Source organism: Charadrius vociferus, unplaced genomic scaffold (assembly GCF_000708025.1).
Source record: "Charadrius vociferus isolate BGI_N301 unplaced genomic scaffold, ASM70802v2 scaffold59, whole genome shotgun sequence".
NCBI lineage: Eukaryota > Metazoa > Chordata > Aves > Charadriiformes > Charadriidae > Charadrius > Charadrius vociferus.
The window spans coordinates 5,310,893-5,328,328 of NW_009661371.1; the positions used below are offsets into that span (position 1 = coordinate 5,310,893).

General features: G+C 36.3%; 1 protein-coding gene across 3 annotated transcripts in view; it reads right to left on the reverse strand.

Moving 5' to 3' along the window:
* Positions 1 to 5,299: 5,299 nt before the first annotated feature.
* The window catches only part of FSTL5 (follistatin-like 5), a 302,516-nt gene continuing 290,379 nt past the window's right edge, over positions 5,300 to 17,436 (reverse strand). For all 3 annotated transcript variants that reach the window (XM_009893724.1, XM_009893723.1, XM_009893722.1), the window contains one exon: positions 5,300 to 6,536. In XM_009893724.1, coding sequence (XP_009892026.1) covers positions 5,834 to 6,536 — 703 coding nt within the window. In that variant the 3' untranslated portion in view covers positions 5,300 to 5,833. The remainder of the gene's footprint in view (positions 6,537 to 17,436) is intronic.

Sequence of the window (17,436 nt, forward strand, 5' to 3'; positions counted from 1 at the left end):
CCTCATGACTCACTGGCATAGCCGTATATCTAAAACAAAGGTTACTCTCCAGTCCCCCTAAAAGTGCAGCTTTCTTTACAATAATTGGTGGTCATTCTTTACATTCTTCCCTGAGCTCGTTATTTTTGCCCTTCTCTAAGTCTTCCTTCACTGGGGGGGTCAGTCACAGTGAAACCTTGTTGATGTGGTACAAATGCAAAGGTTCTTGACTGCTGGACTCCATCTCACGTACCTTTAATTAGTAGATACTTGTGTTCTGAACAACTTTTTCCTCTCTCTCATCTAGTATGTTTTGTCTTGTCTTTTTCTGAATTTGGCTGAAATTGGGATTTTTAAGACGCAGGGTTAAGCCTATGCTTTTCCCCATCTTGACAACTGTATTCACAGAAAATTTAACTCATACTTATGGGTCATTACAGCTGATTCATATTTAAATATGTCTTTCTTCTCTTCCTATATGTTCTACATTTTTGTTGCTAACCCCAAAACAAGTCATTGGTAGGTTTCTTCAGAACCTGCTTAAAGTGAAAACCAAAATGTGAAATACAAAATGATGAGAAGTGAAAAATGTTTCCTTTGGAGAGATGACTATAGATATGACAGGAGCTCTTCTATCTCAAATTGATTAGCAAGTTAACAAATCTTTTATTCCACTAGTGAACCATACTATAAATTTACCTATTAGGCCTCAGTGAAACACCCAGAACAGTTTTACTTGAAGAGTCGTGACCAAGGATACACTTAAGTGGTTATCTTCACATTTGGACATGTGCTATCTCAGAACGTTAAGAGACCTGCTCTACAATGATGTTCTCAAGTACACCTTTCCTCTGCTACAGCTACTCTTCAGATAATTAGAAAGGAGCACTTACCTTTGCATATTGCATCCTGTGCAAGTTCTATTATCAGCCTGGGATTTCCTGGAAGCCAAGAAACGTATTCCAGATTTTTAAATTACAATATCCTTGGTTTAAGGAGCTAATTGTTAGGAGTCCTCTAAGGAAAATGTTGGGTACCTTAGAATTATAGCTCAGAGAGGCCAAGGATGAAAATGATGGTCTAGAGGTAGCTAATGGGACTGACACAGGGTGTAGAACCCCACTATGCCTTCAGTTTGCTACTGAGAACAGCTGGAAGGTGCCTGCTGCCGTTTTGGATCTGAGTTCAGAAAGCTGAAAATAGCCTTCTACAGTCTTTGAAGATGTGGCCTTTATTTGCTTTTAAAATGTAGATGCAGGAAGAACAGGCATAGGCTTCCTCCTTTTTCTAACGTACCCAGAAGTGAGAACACTTGTCCAGGATACAGCATAGTATCAAATCCACACATTTACACAATAAAGTTAAATCAGACAAAATTGGAATCTGTTGACCTATAAAATATTTACAAAACTTATCCGTCTGTATTGGTTTTTCCTAAGATTGTTTGGGAGAATGATTGGCAGAATAACGAGAATAAGTGAAAAAGTTAAGTTAATGAAATTCTGAATTTTTGTAATACTCACTAGGCATGTTCCTGTAGCAACTAATTGATTCATTTTTCCAGAAGTTCTTGAAATGTATTACAGGTGTTCACTTCGAAATACCATGAAAAGAGGAAAAAATGAGTATGGATGACTGGCTATAATTTTTTTTTAAGAATTATTTGAGACCTACCAATTTATTTACAAAATATCCTGCAAAGTATCCTGTTACTGGTCTTTTGCTAGGTAAAAACAAATGTCCCAAGTAAGCTAACAATGCTTTTTCAGTTGAAATCAAACTGAGTATCTTGTGGTAAGCAGGCAAAACGATGTAATAACTATGTTCTATTTTTAATACAACATTCACAATTTGCAAGTCTGCTATTGCGTAATCTGTATTTGGGAATATTTCACTCCTATCTGAAATGCAGACACTACCTCGGTGTAAAAAACCAGCTGTTCAACAACATAAAGAAATACCATATTCAAGCTCAGAATATTCTGTTAACTGAAAGAAGTTGAAACTGCTGATGAACAGAAACTATTTAAAATCTAAGTAACACTACGATAGTCTTAAATGTTCAGATGCCCTTTAACTTGTATTTAACAGATAGCCTTACTTAATGATATGGTGTGAGCAGGAGGCTCAATAAAAACTCAGAATTATACCTTTAACCTCATTGATACCACTTACAGAAATATGTAGGGTTCTTTAAAACTTGTTTCATCATTTTTTCCATGACATTTTTAAAGATATGCTTATACAAGATATAAGATATCTTAAGTATTTGCAAGGACATCTTATTTTTGGACTTATGAACTCTTTGGCACCATATGTCTAGATGTTTGAAATAATTTGTTTATGGGTAATTTAATTAAATGCACTGAAGGTGTTGTTCTGAGCTCAGTTTACTAATTTATGCAGTTGCTTAACTATCAGTCTCTCACAATTTGATATTATAAACCAAGCAGTCAGAAAGCCTATAAATGAAGACACATATCGATACTCTGGACCACATGCAAAAAGTGAAAAATTGCAAGATCATATTTTGAAATAAAAATCTCTGCTAGTTTATAGAAGAGAAACTTTCAAAAAGAAAAAAAATCTCAGTTTTTAATCTCCTATATGTATTGATTGATGTACATATAGTAGCGCAGAAGATAACTAGCTGTTTATCAGTATGGAATAGCAGTTTAGAAGATACCTTCGGGCACAAACTATTAAAAATGTCTACTGCCAAACTGAAGGGAAAAGTAACTTTTTTTTTTACTTTGGCACCATTTTTTCTTTCCTTTGGTGACTCTTAAAATAGCTTGACAGAGCCTTTTCTCCACATCTCAGAAATAGTATTTTATTAATACCTTAGCAAAAGCTGGTCTATCACCACAATCTCTGGTAAAGAGCATTCTATCTTGTCCTCACATGCGCTTCTGAAAGTCATTAGCTTAAAGGAACACAGTGGAAACTTTCAGAGGCTGTAAAAGAACTTCGTTGTCATGTACATTTGGCTTCTTCCATTACATTTCCATTATCTTCCACTACTTTTTTCTAATGCAATTCTGTAAGAAAATCCTAGATCTTGAAAGTTGGTAACAGCCTGTGAAATAAAATATGAGTGTTTACCACAAATTAACAGGAGGCATTTGTTGCCTCTGCTTCCAACAGCAATTAGGAAAGACAAAATTCAAAACCAACTGTTGTTACGTCTGGATTTGTATTAAGGGACATTTGAAACACTGAAGGCAGTGTTTGATTCTTCATTTATTCAATGGGATCAAACAACTCCTGCACACCAGAAACCTGTTTCAGTTCCATAAAAATAGGAAAGAAATAAACCATAGTGTTTGAGCTATTACACTGGACTAGCTAAACAAAATACAGGGAACTGGCAATAGTCCTTCACCAACGTGCTTTAGCTAGAATGAGAGATACTCTTGGGCTGCGAATAGAGAAATTGGTTTCAAGTAAGAATCCTAAACTAATCTGGATATTTTCTATACTATACAAATTACTGTGATATTATTGACATAGTTAAATCTCAAGTTTTAAAGCTTCTTCAATAGCCAAACATTGCTAATACAAGAGAAAAAGAGACTGCAAAAGCTGACGACTGACTTGGACTTTGATAGAGATTGTAAGGGATCATGCATAACACAGGGCAGCTTTCATCATCAAGGGAATCCCACTATCGTCATGGGATTCAATTCTTATCTTTAATGTTAACGGTTAAGGAAGGAGAGGGCAAAGTAAGTGTACAATCAACCTACTCTGAGCAGACTGGATAGAGAGTAGCTGTGCTACTGGAATCCCACGCTTCTTGGTTTGGGCTTATATGTTTTTACAGCTTCTAGACTAGAGGTTTTTTGCTCCAATGGCTAGGCATGAGAACAGACATTTGTCTATAATTACTCTGTGTCTAATTGATTAATAGATGACCTTTTCTTTGTAGCAGCCAAAGGAAACTTTTCAAGTTAGTTACGCCCTTCTAAAAGTTTTTTCTGCACTGTATATTATTATATATATAAATATACCTATTTTTTATATATATATATAGGCAGATAAACTTCCTTCTACCTTGCTTTCAAATAAAGTCTGTGTTACATGCCACTTCAGTGTGGCTACATTGGAGCATTCACCAAAGTCAGGACTCTTTAAAATTTATGGGGTTTATTCTCCTTTTGTCAAGCATTTTCTACATACAGAACATTCACGTGGTGTAAGTTACAGAAGAAAAATGCATGAGACAGACTACTGCAAATAAGCGAGTAACAGACAGTTTACATGATTCTTGTTTGTTCACAATGGAGAAAAGTTGTTAAAAAGGGAAACAGATTCAGTAGCCAGAAATGTAAGCAGACTCTTATCTTAGTTAAATCTACCTACCAGGAGGTTTGCTCAAGCTAAAGAGAGATCTACTGTACCACACAGGGCAGGATGCACACAAGATTACAATGCTAGAAAATTCCAGATTTCTAAGCAATTTTACACAATCTAAATTGCAGTAAAATTTTGTTTAAAAAAAGATATTTTTTTCTGATTGCCTTCAGTAAATGGAGGTCAGTTTAAGAGCTTATAAGCAGTCTTTAGCAAAAACATAATAAAAATAAAAATATTCCCAAACTTTTAAGTCATTGCTCTAAGTCTGGACAGCTCTTTACTGCTGGCTTTCTGATCCTACTGACTTGTTATTCTACTTCTGGGAATCTTATTTTTTCCCATTTACATGTTTAACCATTGTTAATATTAGAATTCTAAGTAAACAAACTATAAAAATACAAAGTTTTTGTTGTTTGTTTGTTTTTTGCACTAATCCAATTTGATGCATGGAATAGAAAACCTGGTAAGAGGTAATCAAATGGTTTAACACATATGGATCAATGGTACGATGCATAAGCAAAAATGTTACCTACTGTAGACTTCAGTTCTTTGCATTTTCAGTTTCTTAAAATGCATTTTGTTTATTTTTAAATAACAGTTCCCTCAATGATAGAAATGAAGCTTTGTGATGCCAGGTTTTTTAGAAAGTGGTTTACTCTGAAAGGATAGTTGCAATGTTTCTATTTAGTAGAACTCAAACTCCATGCTGATGAAACCCTGATAGCTGAAAAACCTAACACCTATTTTTTTCTAAAAAAAAAAAAGATTAAGCTTCTGCAAGCAGCTCTCTCAACTAAGACTCGCCATAAAAATAAATTCCTCAATTTGCAGTGATCAGAAAACACTGCAAATATAATTTCTCCTTTTTTTCTCTCCATGTTTGTTCCACAACTTGAGACTAGAACTTTGATACCAAAAGTTTTTTTTCCAATGACAAGCAATCCTGTAGCCACAGTGGGAATAAATTATACAATTTCTATGCTTTACCGTTCATGTGAGACTTTCGCTTCAAGGCACAAAAAGATTTAACAGTGGACTGGACAGAACAGGACATAACATTTCAGTTTAAGGAGTCAAAGGTTGTACAACAGCTCTTATTCTGTGTCTGAAGCAAACCAAACTAAAATTTGAATCATATTTAAGTCTTCGATTTACAAATGCAAAGTATCATATTAAATTCCCTGAAGCTTTTGGGGTTTTTTTCCCTACTTCCTTTAAAATAATGTTTAATATTTATAATCCATTTCAATATTCAGTAATTTCAGTCAAACAACACAATCTCAGCTAATAATTACTAGGGTGTACCATTATCAAATAGCTGTTGTTTTAGTAACTTTTATGCAGAAGTTGATTCAAACTGTGTTCAAATCAAAGAAGTAACAGGTATAGAGGGCCTAACAATTTTAAATGAAAATTGTGTAAATTTGAAGAATGGTGTAATTTAAGTGCAATGTACTGTAAAACTATTAATTCGGTAAATATATAACACAGATCCTTATGCTTCTCCAACCCAAATTACTGTGTTGCCTCTCTCAACTTCAGTGATTTCACAATTTAACTTATTGAGCCGTCCATCCAGGATAAACAGAGATTCCTTGGAAGGGGTCATGAGATACTGACCAAAAAGGCCACTGTCTTTTATAAGACGGTTCTTACTGTTCCAAGGCCATTCACCTGCCTTGACAGGCTCCTTCAGGCTCTTCACCATCTTAACCTTGCCAGAGGAGAGCTCCACGAAGAGAACATCAGTTTGTGTGCTGGAGCTACAGTAGACATTGTATTGATGAGCTTCAGTGAATGATGGCTGAAAAGCTACATCAGATATGTGCAAATTAGTGTGAATGTCAAATGCATCCTGTATTTCTCCTCTCATTGTTATGGACTGGATCCTCATGAGACCTTTTGCATCATCAATGCTGACAAGGTAGTGTCCATCTGGAGAGATATGTGGCGTGCCTGTTACGTCGCCATTGTATCCAATCACAGAATCAGTAACGCTATCCACTATAAGCTGCGGTAGGACAGCCCCAGTGGTATCAGGCTTACAGCAGATAAAAAAGTATCCTCCGAGATGTGTATATGCCAGTGACTGAGGAATGCAATTATAATCCTTTAAACTAATCGTCTTGATGTACGACATAGTTTCTAGATCAATTTTCTGGAGCACAGGCTCATCCTTATGAAGAATAAATCCAAACCTGGAAGGAAAAGCACAAAAATCAAAGAAAGTCAGAGCTACTGTGTCCATTATGTACAAATGGGGAAAGCCATAATAAACAAAGCAGATGAGTTACTATGTGCAGCAGTGTATTGCTACACGTCAGCTTCAGATCTTTCAGATATTAAGCACTTTATAATATTTAATTTCTAGTATTCTTATAGTTGTAATTTAGAGCACATCAAATAAAATGGCTAAAACACATTTACCTGATGCATGGGAAAAGTGTATTTTCCCTTCTGACATAGGGGAAAAGGTAAACATTACTGTGAGCATATCTATTCAGTTATAACTTTTACAAAAGCCAGGAAGGGAAAAAGATTAAATATCAACACATAGTACACCCCACATAATTTAGTTCACTTCATATAGTTCTTCCACTTTCTTGGGAACATCAGCTTAACCCAATGCTCATTGTTATTCATATAATTATCTGAATCTTCCTCATTTTAATTCAGTAGAAACGAATATTGTAAAAGGATTTAGGTTTATGCCTCCCAACTATCCAAGCCCCATATTTCTTACAATTTAAATGACCCTTTACACTTTTCCATATATCAAGGAATTTTCACTGAGCATGAATAATATGGTTAAACTTTAAAACCCTAGAGCTGAATGTTTGCAACATTTAAAATGTAAACTATATGACTATTCTCTAATGTTAACATATAAGTTCTGAATGAACAATCATTTGACTGTATATATGCAAAAACCACCACTCTAAATATTATGGAGTCATGTGAAAATATATTGGCTTTGCTTATAACGTAAGTAGCATTCACAGCACTTTTCCCAAACAGCTGTTCTCCTTTGGCACATTTCTTAACATAACATTTTCCCCGGAATCTTTGATCCTAAGAATGAAGCTGCGTGCTGACATATAATCTAAAACTACGTTTCATATCCTGTTGGTATAAAGCACTATGAGAGCCAGAATGTTGCAACAACTGAGTTGACGGCAGCACAAAATTTTCATGCTATGCTTTGTAACCCCAATATATTTACTAATCAGTGAACCACCAAAGTAACAGGCAAAAAGGTTTCAGGACATTGTTCAGTCAGTTCCTCCAACGTAAGACAGGGTAAACTATATTTGCACTTCCTAATGAATTGATACAAGAACATTTTTAATTTTAGCCCCTCCTTCCAAAATCCTTGCATAATGCTTCAGTATCATAGGATCACAGAACTATAGAATGATTTCAATTGGAAGGGACCTCTGGATTTCCTTTGGTCCAACTCCCACTCAAAGAAAGGCCAGTGTCAATCAGACTGACTATGATTACAAGTTGAACTGATTAGGAGATCATTTTTGTCTCTGATTATTCAGCCACTTACAAATATATGTAATCTGAACTAAATTATCTTGGTTAGAAAAAGGGTGAATGAGCCGTTATGGAAGTTACATCAAAGTAACTTGACGGTTACTGATAGTTTTCACAAGGTCTGTTGTTCTGTCATAGAGGAAGACTAGGATCGTCAGGCAGAATTTGATTTTCAGCTCTTTTGGCTATCTTGTATTATCCTTTTCTTAATCTTTTCAGGTGGGCATAAAGTCACTGATTCTTGATTCCGTTATTATGTAGTAAGCATTTATTGGTAATGAGAAACAAACTTGTAGTGTATTATGTATACAATCGTGCTGTAATAGAAGAGTTTAAATAGCAAGCAACATTCTGACATTTCAAATGTTTATGGTATACCTCAGTGTTAAATCATAGAATCATAGAATGGTTTAGGTTGGAAGGGACCTTGAAGATCATCGAGTTCCAACCCCCCTGCCATGGGCAGGGACACCTCCCACTAGACCAGGTTGCCCAAGGCCACATCCAGCCTGGCCTTGAACACCTCCACCGATGGAGCTTTCACAACTTCTCTGGGCAACCTGTTCCAGTGCCTTACCACCCCTAAAGTGACAAATTTCTTACTAATATTTAATCTAAATCTAACCTCTTCCAGCTTAAAGGCATTCCCCCTCATTCTATCACTACTGGTACTGGAAGGCTGCAATAAGGTCTCCCCGGATCCTTCTCTTCTCCAGGCTGAACAACCCCAACTCTCTCAGCCTTTCATAACCAATGTTACACATGTGAGCAGTGGTTACAATAGGACAACAGAATTAGCTTATTGATTGCCTTTTACATAACAGCCACCAATGTAAAGCAACAATCAGTGAACTGTCCAAGAGCATTCACAACATTCTGGACAATGACTTACACATATCTGCTACTTAATCTTTACTCCTGCAGAACAATAACCAAACACCCAGTGCACCTTAAAAGTACTTTTTTCTGCATAAGAACTGACTGAGGGCTAGCACTGTCATCACTCTTGGTTTCATGAATATCAAATGCAAAACACAACTGCAATATCTAGATGGCTAAATTAAGCACTAAAAAATCAGAAGACATAAAAGCAACAGAAACAAATACAGAAAGTTGTCAGAGTTAATATTATACACAACATAAACTCAGGCAAATTTCTTAACCTGTCATGCTTATTGCATATAGTCAATCTAACCCTATTTTTAATATAATTAGGTTCAAGTAATTACATGCAGAGTGTTCTCCCTTCATCCCCGTCCTACTCCAGTGTTACTGCTTTGGAACCCATTGACCACATCTAAGGAGCAGACGTTGTAATGGGGGAGCAGGGTATGCGCGTGCGTGTGTGTGTGTGTGTGTGTGCATTTTATGTGATGTAGATTGGTGGCTGACTGGAGGAAAACTGCGCTCCTGCAGAGGAAAACGTGGGGTGAAAAAGGTTAGAATACAGAGAAGGAATGTGGAAAAAAGTGGACATACTACTGTACAAGAAGATGGCTCGTACACGCAAGAGAGATTAAGGTATTTTTAAAGGAAGAAACTGGATACATGGGAGAATCTGTGATTATTGTGGAACGGTGTAACGCAGGGGACAAAACTTTCACTGATTAATCCAAGCATGGAGAAATTTGTTTAAAAGTGAGTTAACGTATATAATTCTGGGAGGACAAAACTAATTAACACAAGTCGGTGAATATTAGGAATACACTAAAATTACCTGACTTCTGTGATAAATAGGTAAAAATTATTGTTTTCAAAGAAAAATGGATTTAGGCCTGCTGCTATTCAATATGATTTTTAGAATTTCTGTTCCTAGAAGAAATGTACTTAAATTATTTTAAGAATATCTGTGTTAAAAGAGAAGCCTACTATCAATTAGTGATGTAATTTGCATAAATTAAAAAATAAATCAGATGCTCATGAACCCTTCTGAATTATCATTATTTTAATGAGTTAAAGATATATGAAGGCAAGGGAAAATATCTAATTTGAGGTCAATGTGATGGCAGGTACTGAGTACATTAAATACTTTATTTTCAGCTGTTACAGTATTGTTTCATCTATTTTAATGTAAGTACATGGTGCAGACATCTTTTGCTTTAATTACTTTTGATCTCAATTTTAATAGCAAACAGAAAGAAAACTTTTTTTTTGAGTTTGGTAAGCTGACTTGGGGTTTGAAAACATTCTCTTCCACTATACCAATGCAAAGTAATGGGGGAAAATAGGAAATCTTATTTAAAAGAGAAAGAAGAGACTCTCACAAAGCTGTTTTTAACTTATGTAGGTACTCAAAACACAGACTTATATCCAAGTGACATTTTCAGACATACATAAACATACACAAAAGCTTATGATTTTGAAAACTTTAAACTAGACAAACACTTAAACAATTGTTTTCATATATCACATATCAACCTGACTAGCAAAAAGAAGAAATCTTTGGCTGCTTGCAAATCTATTTATCTTAAAGATTATTCCAGCTGATGCAAATGACCCTTTCTTTCTGAAGTAAAATACAAATGCAAAACAAGATTAGCATCAATTATCTAAATCAGCAATCCTTACCTGCTGATTTAAATCACGATTAATATGAAGGATTTAAATCAGTTTGAGTCAAAGAAACCTGCCTTACTTACGAGTACTTGATTAAGCAGTATTAATGATCAATTTCTGTGATATTTTTGCACTTAAATGTCATTGATTTCAAGAGGAATATGTAAGTTATTAATCTTTGCTTCTCAAATATTATTCCCAGCATAGTAAGTTTTTGAACCACAGGTACACTCAGCTTATGTTAACTTTGGTTGCATAAAACCCTTGATTACCAAAACAGTGAATATATTCTCTAAAGATAAGGTCTTACATACCTTCCCTAAGTGTTACATCAGTTGAACGTTTGGAAAGACTCACACTGGACAGCTAGCTTTCCTCATGGGGGAGGATGCTGCCACTGCTTTGTCCTCTGGCTTCTCATTACTTGGTGGTACTTTCTGCCAGATGAATCCCCTAAATTCTGCCAGCTAAGAGGTTTGCATAAGCATTCCCCAATCATACCATTAAGATGAATTTAGTCATTGTGGAATCATTTAAATGCTTTAAATAGTGTCTGTTGATTAACCTGGTTGGTATGAATGAAATAGTTTAGGAGCCAGAACAGAATGTGGGTATAAACTTTCCCATTAGCACATGTAGCTTTAAAAAAAGGATGTTTGTCTACAGCAAGGGACTCCAGATCTTCGCGGTTAATCACATCCTTATTCTAGAGGGAATCAGCAAACACATTTTAAAACATAAACCAGCTGATAACATATCATGGCTCAAGTATTCAACCACAACTTTCCAAGCATTCTAGTTTCTTGTTCAGCTTTATCTATCTCTTTGTAACATTTAGTTCCCAGTCCAAAAGCCACAAATAAAAGGCTTACAGTATCTTGGATAGATTGTTCTCGCAACTTAAACAGTGGTGTCAGCTTTGGTAATTGAGTTTACCTGAAATCTAAAGAAATCGGCTCCAAGATTGCCGCAACCTTATTCTGATGCTGTATTTGTTGCACTTAGGAGATCTACTGTCCCTTGCTCTGAAGCTATTAAGATACTTGATTTTATAATCTCCTACTGCAGCAGCTAGTCATATACATATTCTGATAATCAGCTATACCTGAATACCCATTTACAATGTATCTTACATTTACAGTATGCAAGGGGTAGTTTAATACTTTTTTTTAATTGTAAGTGCTCATTTTCATGTTCTTAAATCTTCTCAACTTTGTAGACTTTAAATTATTACAACTATTCATGCTATCCATTGTGTCCTGCTCATTTCTGAATTTGAAAACACAGCTTTGTGAGATATGCCCTCCAGTCCTTTCTTTAAGTAGCAGTTTCTCTAGCCCAGAAGAATACAATTCTACTTTCTTCTAATGTTAATGTGCTAAAGATTTTTTGCTTTATAATGTTTTCTACTTGTGGTGGTTTAAGCCAAATCTGCCACTGGGGACATGGGGGACCCCAGATGGGACCGACAGATCCCCTACCCCTCTTCAAAGAGAGAGGGAGAGGAGGCAAAAAGACTTATGAGTTTAGAAGGAGCTAAACTACTTTAATGAAATATTCATAATAAAATAAAAAGAAAATAATGAAATATATGCAAAACCGTATCAAGCTCCCAGAATGACAATCATGTCACCGGCTGGCACTGGGGCAGTCCCAGGCTGGACTCGGTGACGGATGGGAACTGGATTCCAGATCTGCATTCAGGATTGGGATCAAAGGCAGATGAACAGACAGAGTCCTCCTCAGACGTCGGCCATTGAAGAAAGAGAGAGCTGACCCTTTGATCCCTCAGCTTTTATACTGAGCATGAGGCAGATGGGATGGAATACCCTGTTGGTCAGTTTTGGGTCACCTGTCCTGTCCACTCCTCCCCGCAGGTGGAACCCCACTGCGCTTTTCCGCTTCCGACCCTCCAACGGGGCAAGTAACAGAGTTGGTTGCCCTTGGCTGGTATAGCAGTACGTATAAGCAGGAGCCTCTCTGCATACCATGCCCGGGCATCAGCTATAAACACAGGTCTTATCACTCTGAGAGAGAACAGTGTCTGCACAATATGCTGTTAATTTCAGTAGTTAGAAGAGGCCCAGCTAAGAAGCAAAGTTACTGAACAAAATTGGTCCTCTTTTACCTCAAACCAGGACACTAGTTCAAACTTTAAAAACCCACTACTTCAGACATAGATGTAATGTTAGCCTAGAAGGTAATGTGTTTGCAGGCGAGTACCCTAAAAGAACAGCTATGTGAGCAGAATAATACGTTGAACTTAAGTAGCAGTTTTTGCTTACTGATTTCAATGTACTTTGCAAATATCACAGCAGTGAAGAACGAGGCTGAATGACTTGCCTAAGGCTATATAATGATCCCCTGGCAAAGTCTGGGTGAAAATACAGGTTATCTAAGGCCCAACACGATTTCTAACTGATCATGCTACAGGCTACAATTGCAACCGAGGTCCTACAAAGACAGATGGGAGCAAATACAGACAAATAAAATACATCCTTTTGAAAAAGAATATAGGAAAGCACTTTGTAAAAATAATATTTGTGAATACTAAAATTAAACAGAACTTTGGACCTAGGTGGGAGCGGGTAGCTGGTAAACCTTCACAAAGGACTTGCTCTTCCCCAGAACCAGAAGTACGGCTGCCAAAAGTAATTTATTAGAACTAATAGGATTTTATCAATACTATTATTCAAACAATTCTTTCTCAGCCTGTCATATTGCCTGTAACTTTTCAATGCCCCAATTAAAATTCAGCAAAGCTGGACAAAGACATAAATACCCAAACAGCCCAATAACACAGATGAAAAGGAAGTGGGGAAAAAAATACTTTCAAAACTGCCAATCTTCTTGGATGTAAAAGGATTTGGCAAGCTGTGTGTTTGATAAATTTGTTTGCCAGTGTTAGTGAGAGCTGTGTGGCTGGGGTTTTGAGAAGCTGAACAAATGAAGAGAGAGGTCTGTTTGTTCATGTGCCTGTGAGGTTTGCGTGGCTGATTCTTAGTCTATGAGAACTACCAGGCAGAAGCATAAGGATGGAAAAAGTAACAGAAGCTCTGGAAGGAAGATAGAGAAGGGAAAAGGGGAATTGAAGAAAACTGATAAGGAAAGCTAAGGATTCCATGTCTGGTATAGCAAAAAACCTCAAACAATGAGAAATTATACTTCTGTTACCTAAAGATGAGGAAGCATTTTCCAGGCCACTAGCAATTGAGGAAGATGATGAACAGGTTTTTTATAGGAACATCTATCTGTCAGGTTAGATAATTTGTTCCTGATAATTTTGAAAGAGCTGACTAGCTCTTAACATTTTAATAAATCTCAGAATAACAGAAAAGTTTGGAAAGTCTAGAAGAAGATTGTTGAAATATTCATAAGATAAAGCCAGCTATCCCAGCTAAGCTGAACAGCTTGATGCATATCCCAGGGAAATAATAAAATAGATAAAATGAGAATCGACTACAGAAAAACGTGAACATAATGCAGTCAACATGGGTTTATGGAAAAATGAACTTTGTCAGACAAACCTAATTTAATTTTTTTATTAGAAAACCTTGCTGAAGGTAACTGACTATCAAGAGAGCATACCTTTCTTGGAATAAAAACTGATACCTGAAAGAAAAATAATTTCTCTGCAATAAAAAGTAGTTGTCAATGCAGAATCATCATTTTGCAGGGAAGTTTTGGTTCTGCTTGGTACCAAATCTCATACTTAACGAAATTTTCACCGGAGATTTAGATGTAAATATCTGCTGAGGACACTGAGGTGGTAAATAATGACAGGAAAGTCATTATATTAGCCATTTGCTCATTTAAGCAAAATGTGTTCAATGATAGCCAAGTGTAAAGTCAAGCAACTTCAGATGTGAATGAGAAATGCAGGACACGTGTAGAGAACAACATCCTGAAAAGTAGCAACTATGAAGGGATTTAAGGATCATAGCAGACATGCAGGTCAATATGAGATCAGAGTCTGAGTCAAATGAAAAAAAAAAAAAAAAAGAAGACCCAAAAGTCCTTGTATGGTCCTTGGAAGAATTATACAGAGAGGTGAGTAAGAATAATGCAACAGCCTCGTATCTTGTGTTCTACATTGGAGAGACAAATTAAGCATGCTTTATGTTGTTTTATTTCTGCTCTTCTAAATAGGAATATTAAAAAATTAGGCACTAGAAAAAATCTGAAAATTATTTGAGGGATGGAGACAATGATTTTAAGCAATAGTCTGAGAGAGTCCAATATATTTAGCTTATGAAAAATATAGTCCAGACATGAATCATTTACAATATATATTTTCCTGAATGGAGAGAACATACTGTTCAATAATATTGTCTTTAACGACTGCAGACTGGAACAAGACAAATTTAAATTAGAAATAGGTAACTTTTTCTAACAATGGGGACGATAAACCATTGCAATGAACTACCATAGAGGTGATGAATTTTCTTTGGTGGGGATCTCCAGGTAAAGACTATGCTGTTTTTTGGAAGATTTGGCCAAACCCAAGTAGATGTAGATTTAGAAATATCAGAATCATTATCTGATCCCTAGATGACTATTTGAAACTTTTAAAATCTATGGTATATACAGAAAGTCAGAGATGTTCTCATGGTCTCTTCTAGCCTGTGAATATATGAAACGCTATATTTTTGGCTTTGTTCATACAATCAAAATGGCATAAGTATAGCAGATTTTAATGTTATATTAATCAATCATTTGATGCTGAGATTTTAGGAAACAGCCAAGTGTTTCAAATCTCATGAAATTAATTGTGATTTGACACAATACCTTAGCTCATACACACACAAAAATGAGTATGCAGAGGAATCTGTCTTTCTGCAGGCCTGAGGTTTAGATGCCACTTTCACATCTACTGTATAGAAAAAAGTTGGGTCTTTTTCTTTTTTTTTTTTTTTTTTTTTTTTTAATTAATCTTACACTGTTTCTGGTCTGAATTAATTATGAATTTCACATGTAAGCTACCAACAAGGTTTAAAATTACTGATCTTTCATACACACACATGTCTTCAAAATAAACGTCCCCCCTTCACAACACATTGGTCTCCCAATTCACAAAGTTTGTGAATTGCTTGTATAATGTTAAAACCATAAAACTACAACAGCTATAATTTCACTTGGGAAGAAAGATGTTTTAAGGCTGGGATGGTCATTCCTTTGAGGTTTATTGATCTAAATATAAAAGATCATGGTGGATAGGTTGGAGGAACAGTGATAGATCACAGAGAGCTGCTTCAGAACAGTTATCTGCTTGCACATAGCAATGATCAGTTGCGAATAAATTTTAGCCCACCGTCCAATAACCTAACTGCTGCCTTCTAACCACCAGGTGAATCTGTACTTCCCTTCTGTCCAGCATTAAGAACCGTCTCAGCATGCTGTTGTCAGGTTATTAACTCTGCTTTCATTACCAGGTTGGCCTTGATCTTTCTGATGAGGAGGCAAGAGCAACTGTAAAAAAACAGTACTTATCAAATTTGTCAGAAAACAGTATGTCAAGTCACTAAGCTTAAATGCAGTTTTGAATTACACAGGTTAGCAGATTGGGGGATCCAAACAAAGCCAGTTATAATAAAAGAGGGTGATTTACCAGTAACAAAACGTTGTCCTCCAGTGGTGTTTATAGGCTCAGTGTAATAGGGACATTTCACAAAATTGATATTAGCAAGAGTTTTGTTAGAGGTCCCAGTAAACCAAAACAGCAAGTGCATGGGCTGAGCTTTCACTATCCTATTTTTTTTTTCCATTCAAAGTAAAGCAAAGCCATTAAATTAAAGAAGTCTGCACTGCTACTCTCTGTTTCATTCTGTCCTGTGGATAGCTGAACTCAACCCCCAAAGCTACCATAATCTTATAACTTTTCAAAAGCATTTAGTTTTCTAAAAGGTTTAAAAAAATAGAGCCATTCATAATCATGCAACGAAATTGTGTCTGTCACCTATGTAATGTTAGCCTGGGCTTTATGATTATGCTGTTGGAAAACAGCAAGTGATACTTGAGAGTACCTTCACTTTTCCCGAATGATTTATAGATAGATGGCGGTGTATCTAATGAAAAGTTTCCTCTCATACAGATTGATATGCAGAAGACTCCCACTGTTCATTAATTCCTGATTAATATTTATGAGAATCTCAACCCTCATGTCTCTTCTATGTAGTGAAACCATGCACAATATCAGACAGCGTATAAAGGCGTTTGTCAGAGTGCATATTGGGATCCTATGCGACTCAAGCCTGCAACACATGAGAGAAAATCTTCACATTTCCAATAATTTATTTTACAGTTAATGCAAGTGGGAATCTGCAGCCTGCGGGCATATCGCTCCAATTGGAGTACATGCTAGAACTGTGAAATCTGAGATTGTTTCTACAGTCACTCCATATGAATGAATAATAAAGATTTTAATCCCAGATTTTCAAGATTTCCAACCACACAACGTGACAAATAGTTAAAAGAAATAGGAATAATAATACTTAGCAATTCTATAGCACTTTTTTTATGAGTAGTATACTGGGGGTTTGGCTGGGAAGGAAATTTTTTTTACATCAGCCAGTATGGTGCTGTATTTTAGATTTGTGAACAAAAGTGTTGATTACCGACCAATGTTTCAGTTAGTGCTGAGCAGCGTTTGCACAGCATCAAGGTCTTCTCTGTTTCTCATCCTGCCCTCCCTGTGAGTAGGCTGGAGGTGGGCAACAGGTTAGGAGGTGACACAGCTGCAACAGCTGACCCTAACTGACCAAAGGGATGTTCTAAGACATATAACATCATGTTCAACAACAAAAATCCTCCTGAAGTAGCTGTTGCTCCTGCTAGGTGGGGACTTACCTGCTAGGTGGGTGCCCACCTTAGCCAGGGTCAACCCAGCACAGGGAGTCATTAGCTTTCCATAAAAGTTAATAAGCTTCCCAAACAAAGGGAACCTGAGGTAGATAAAAATGACTTGTCCAAACTAACTTAAAGGAGACAGGAAGAATATCC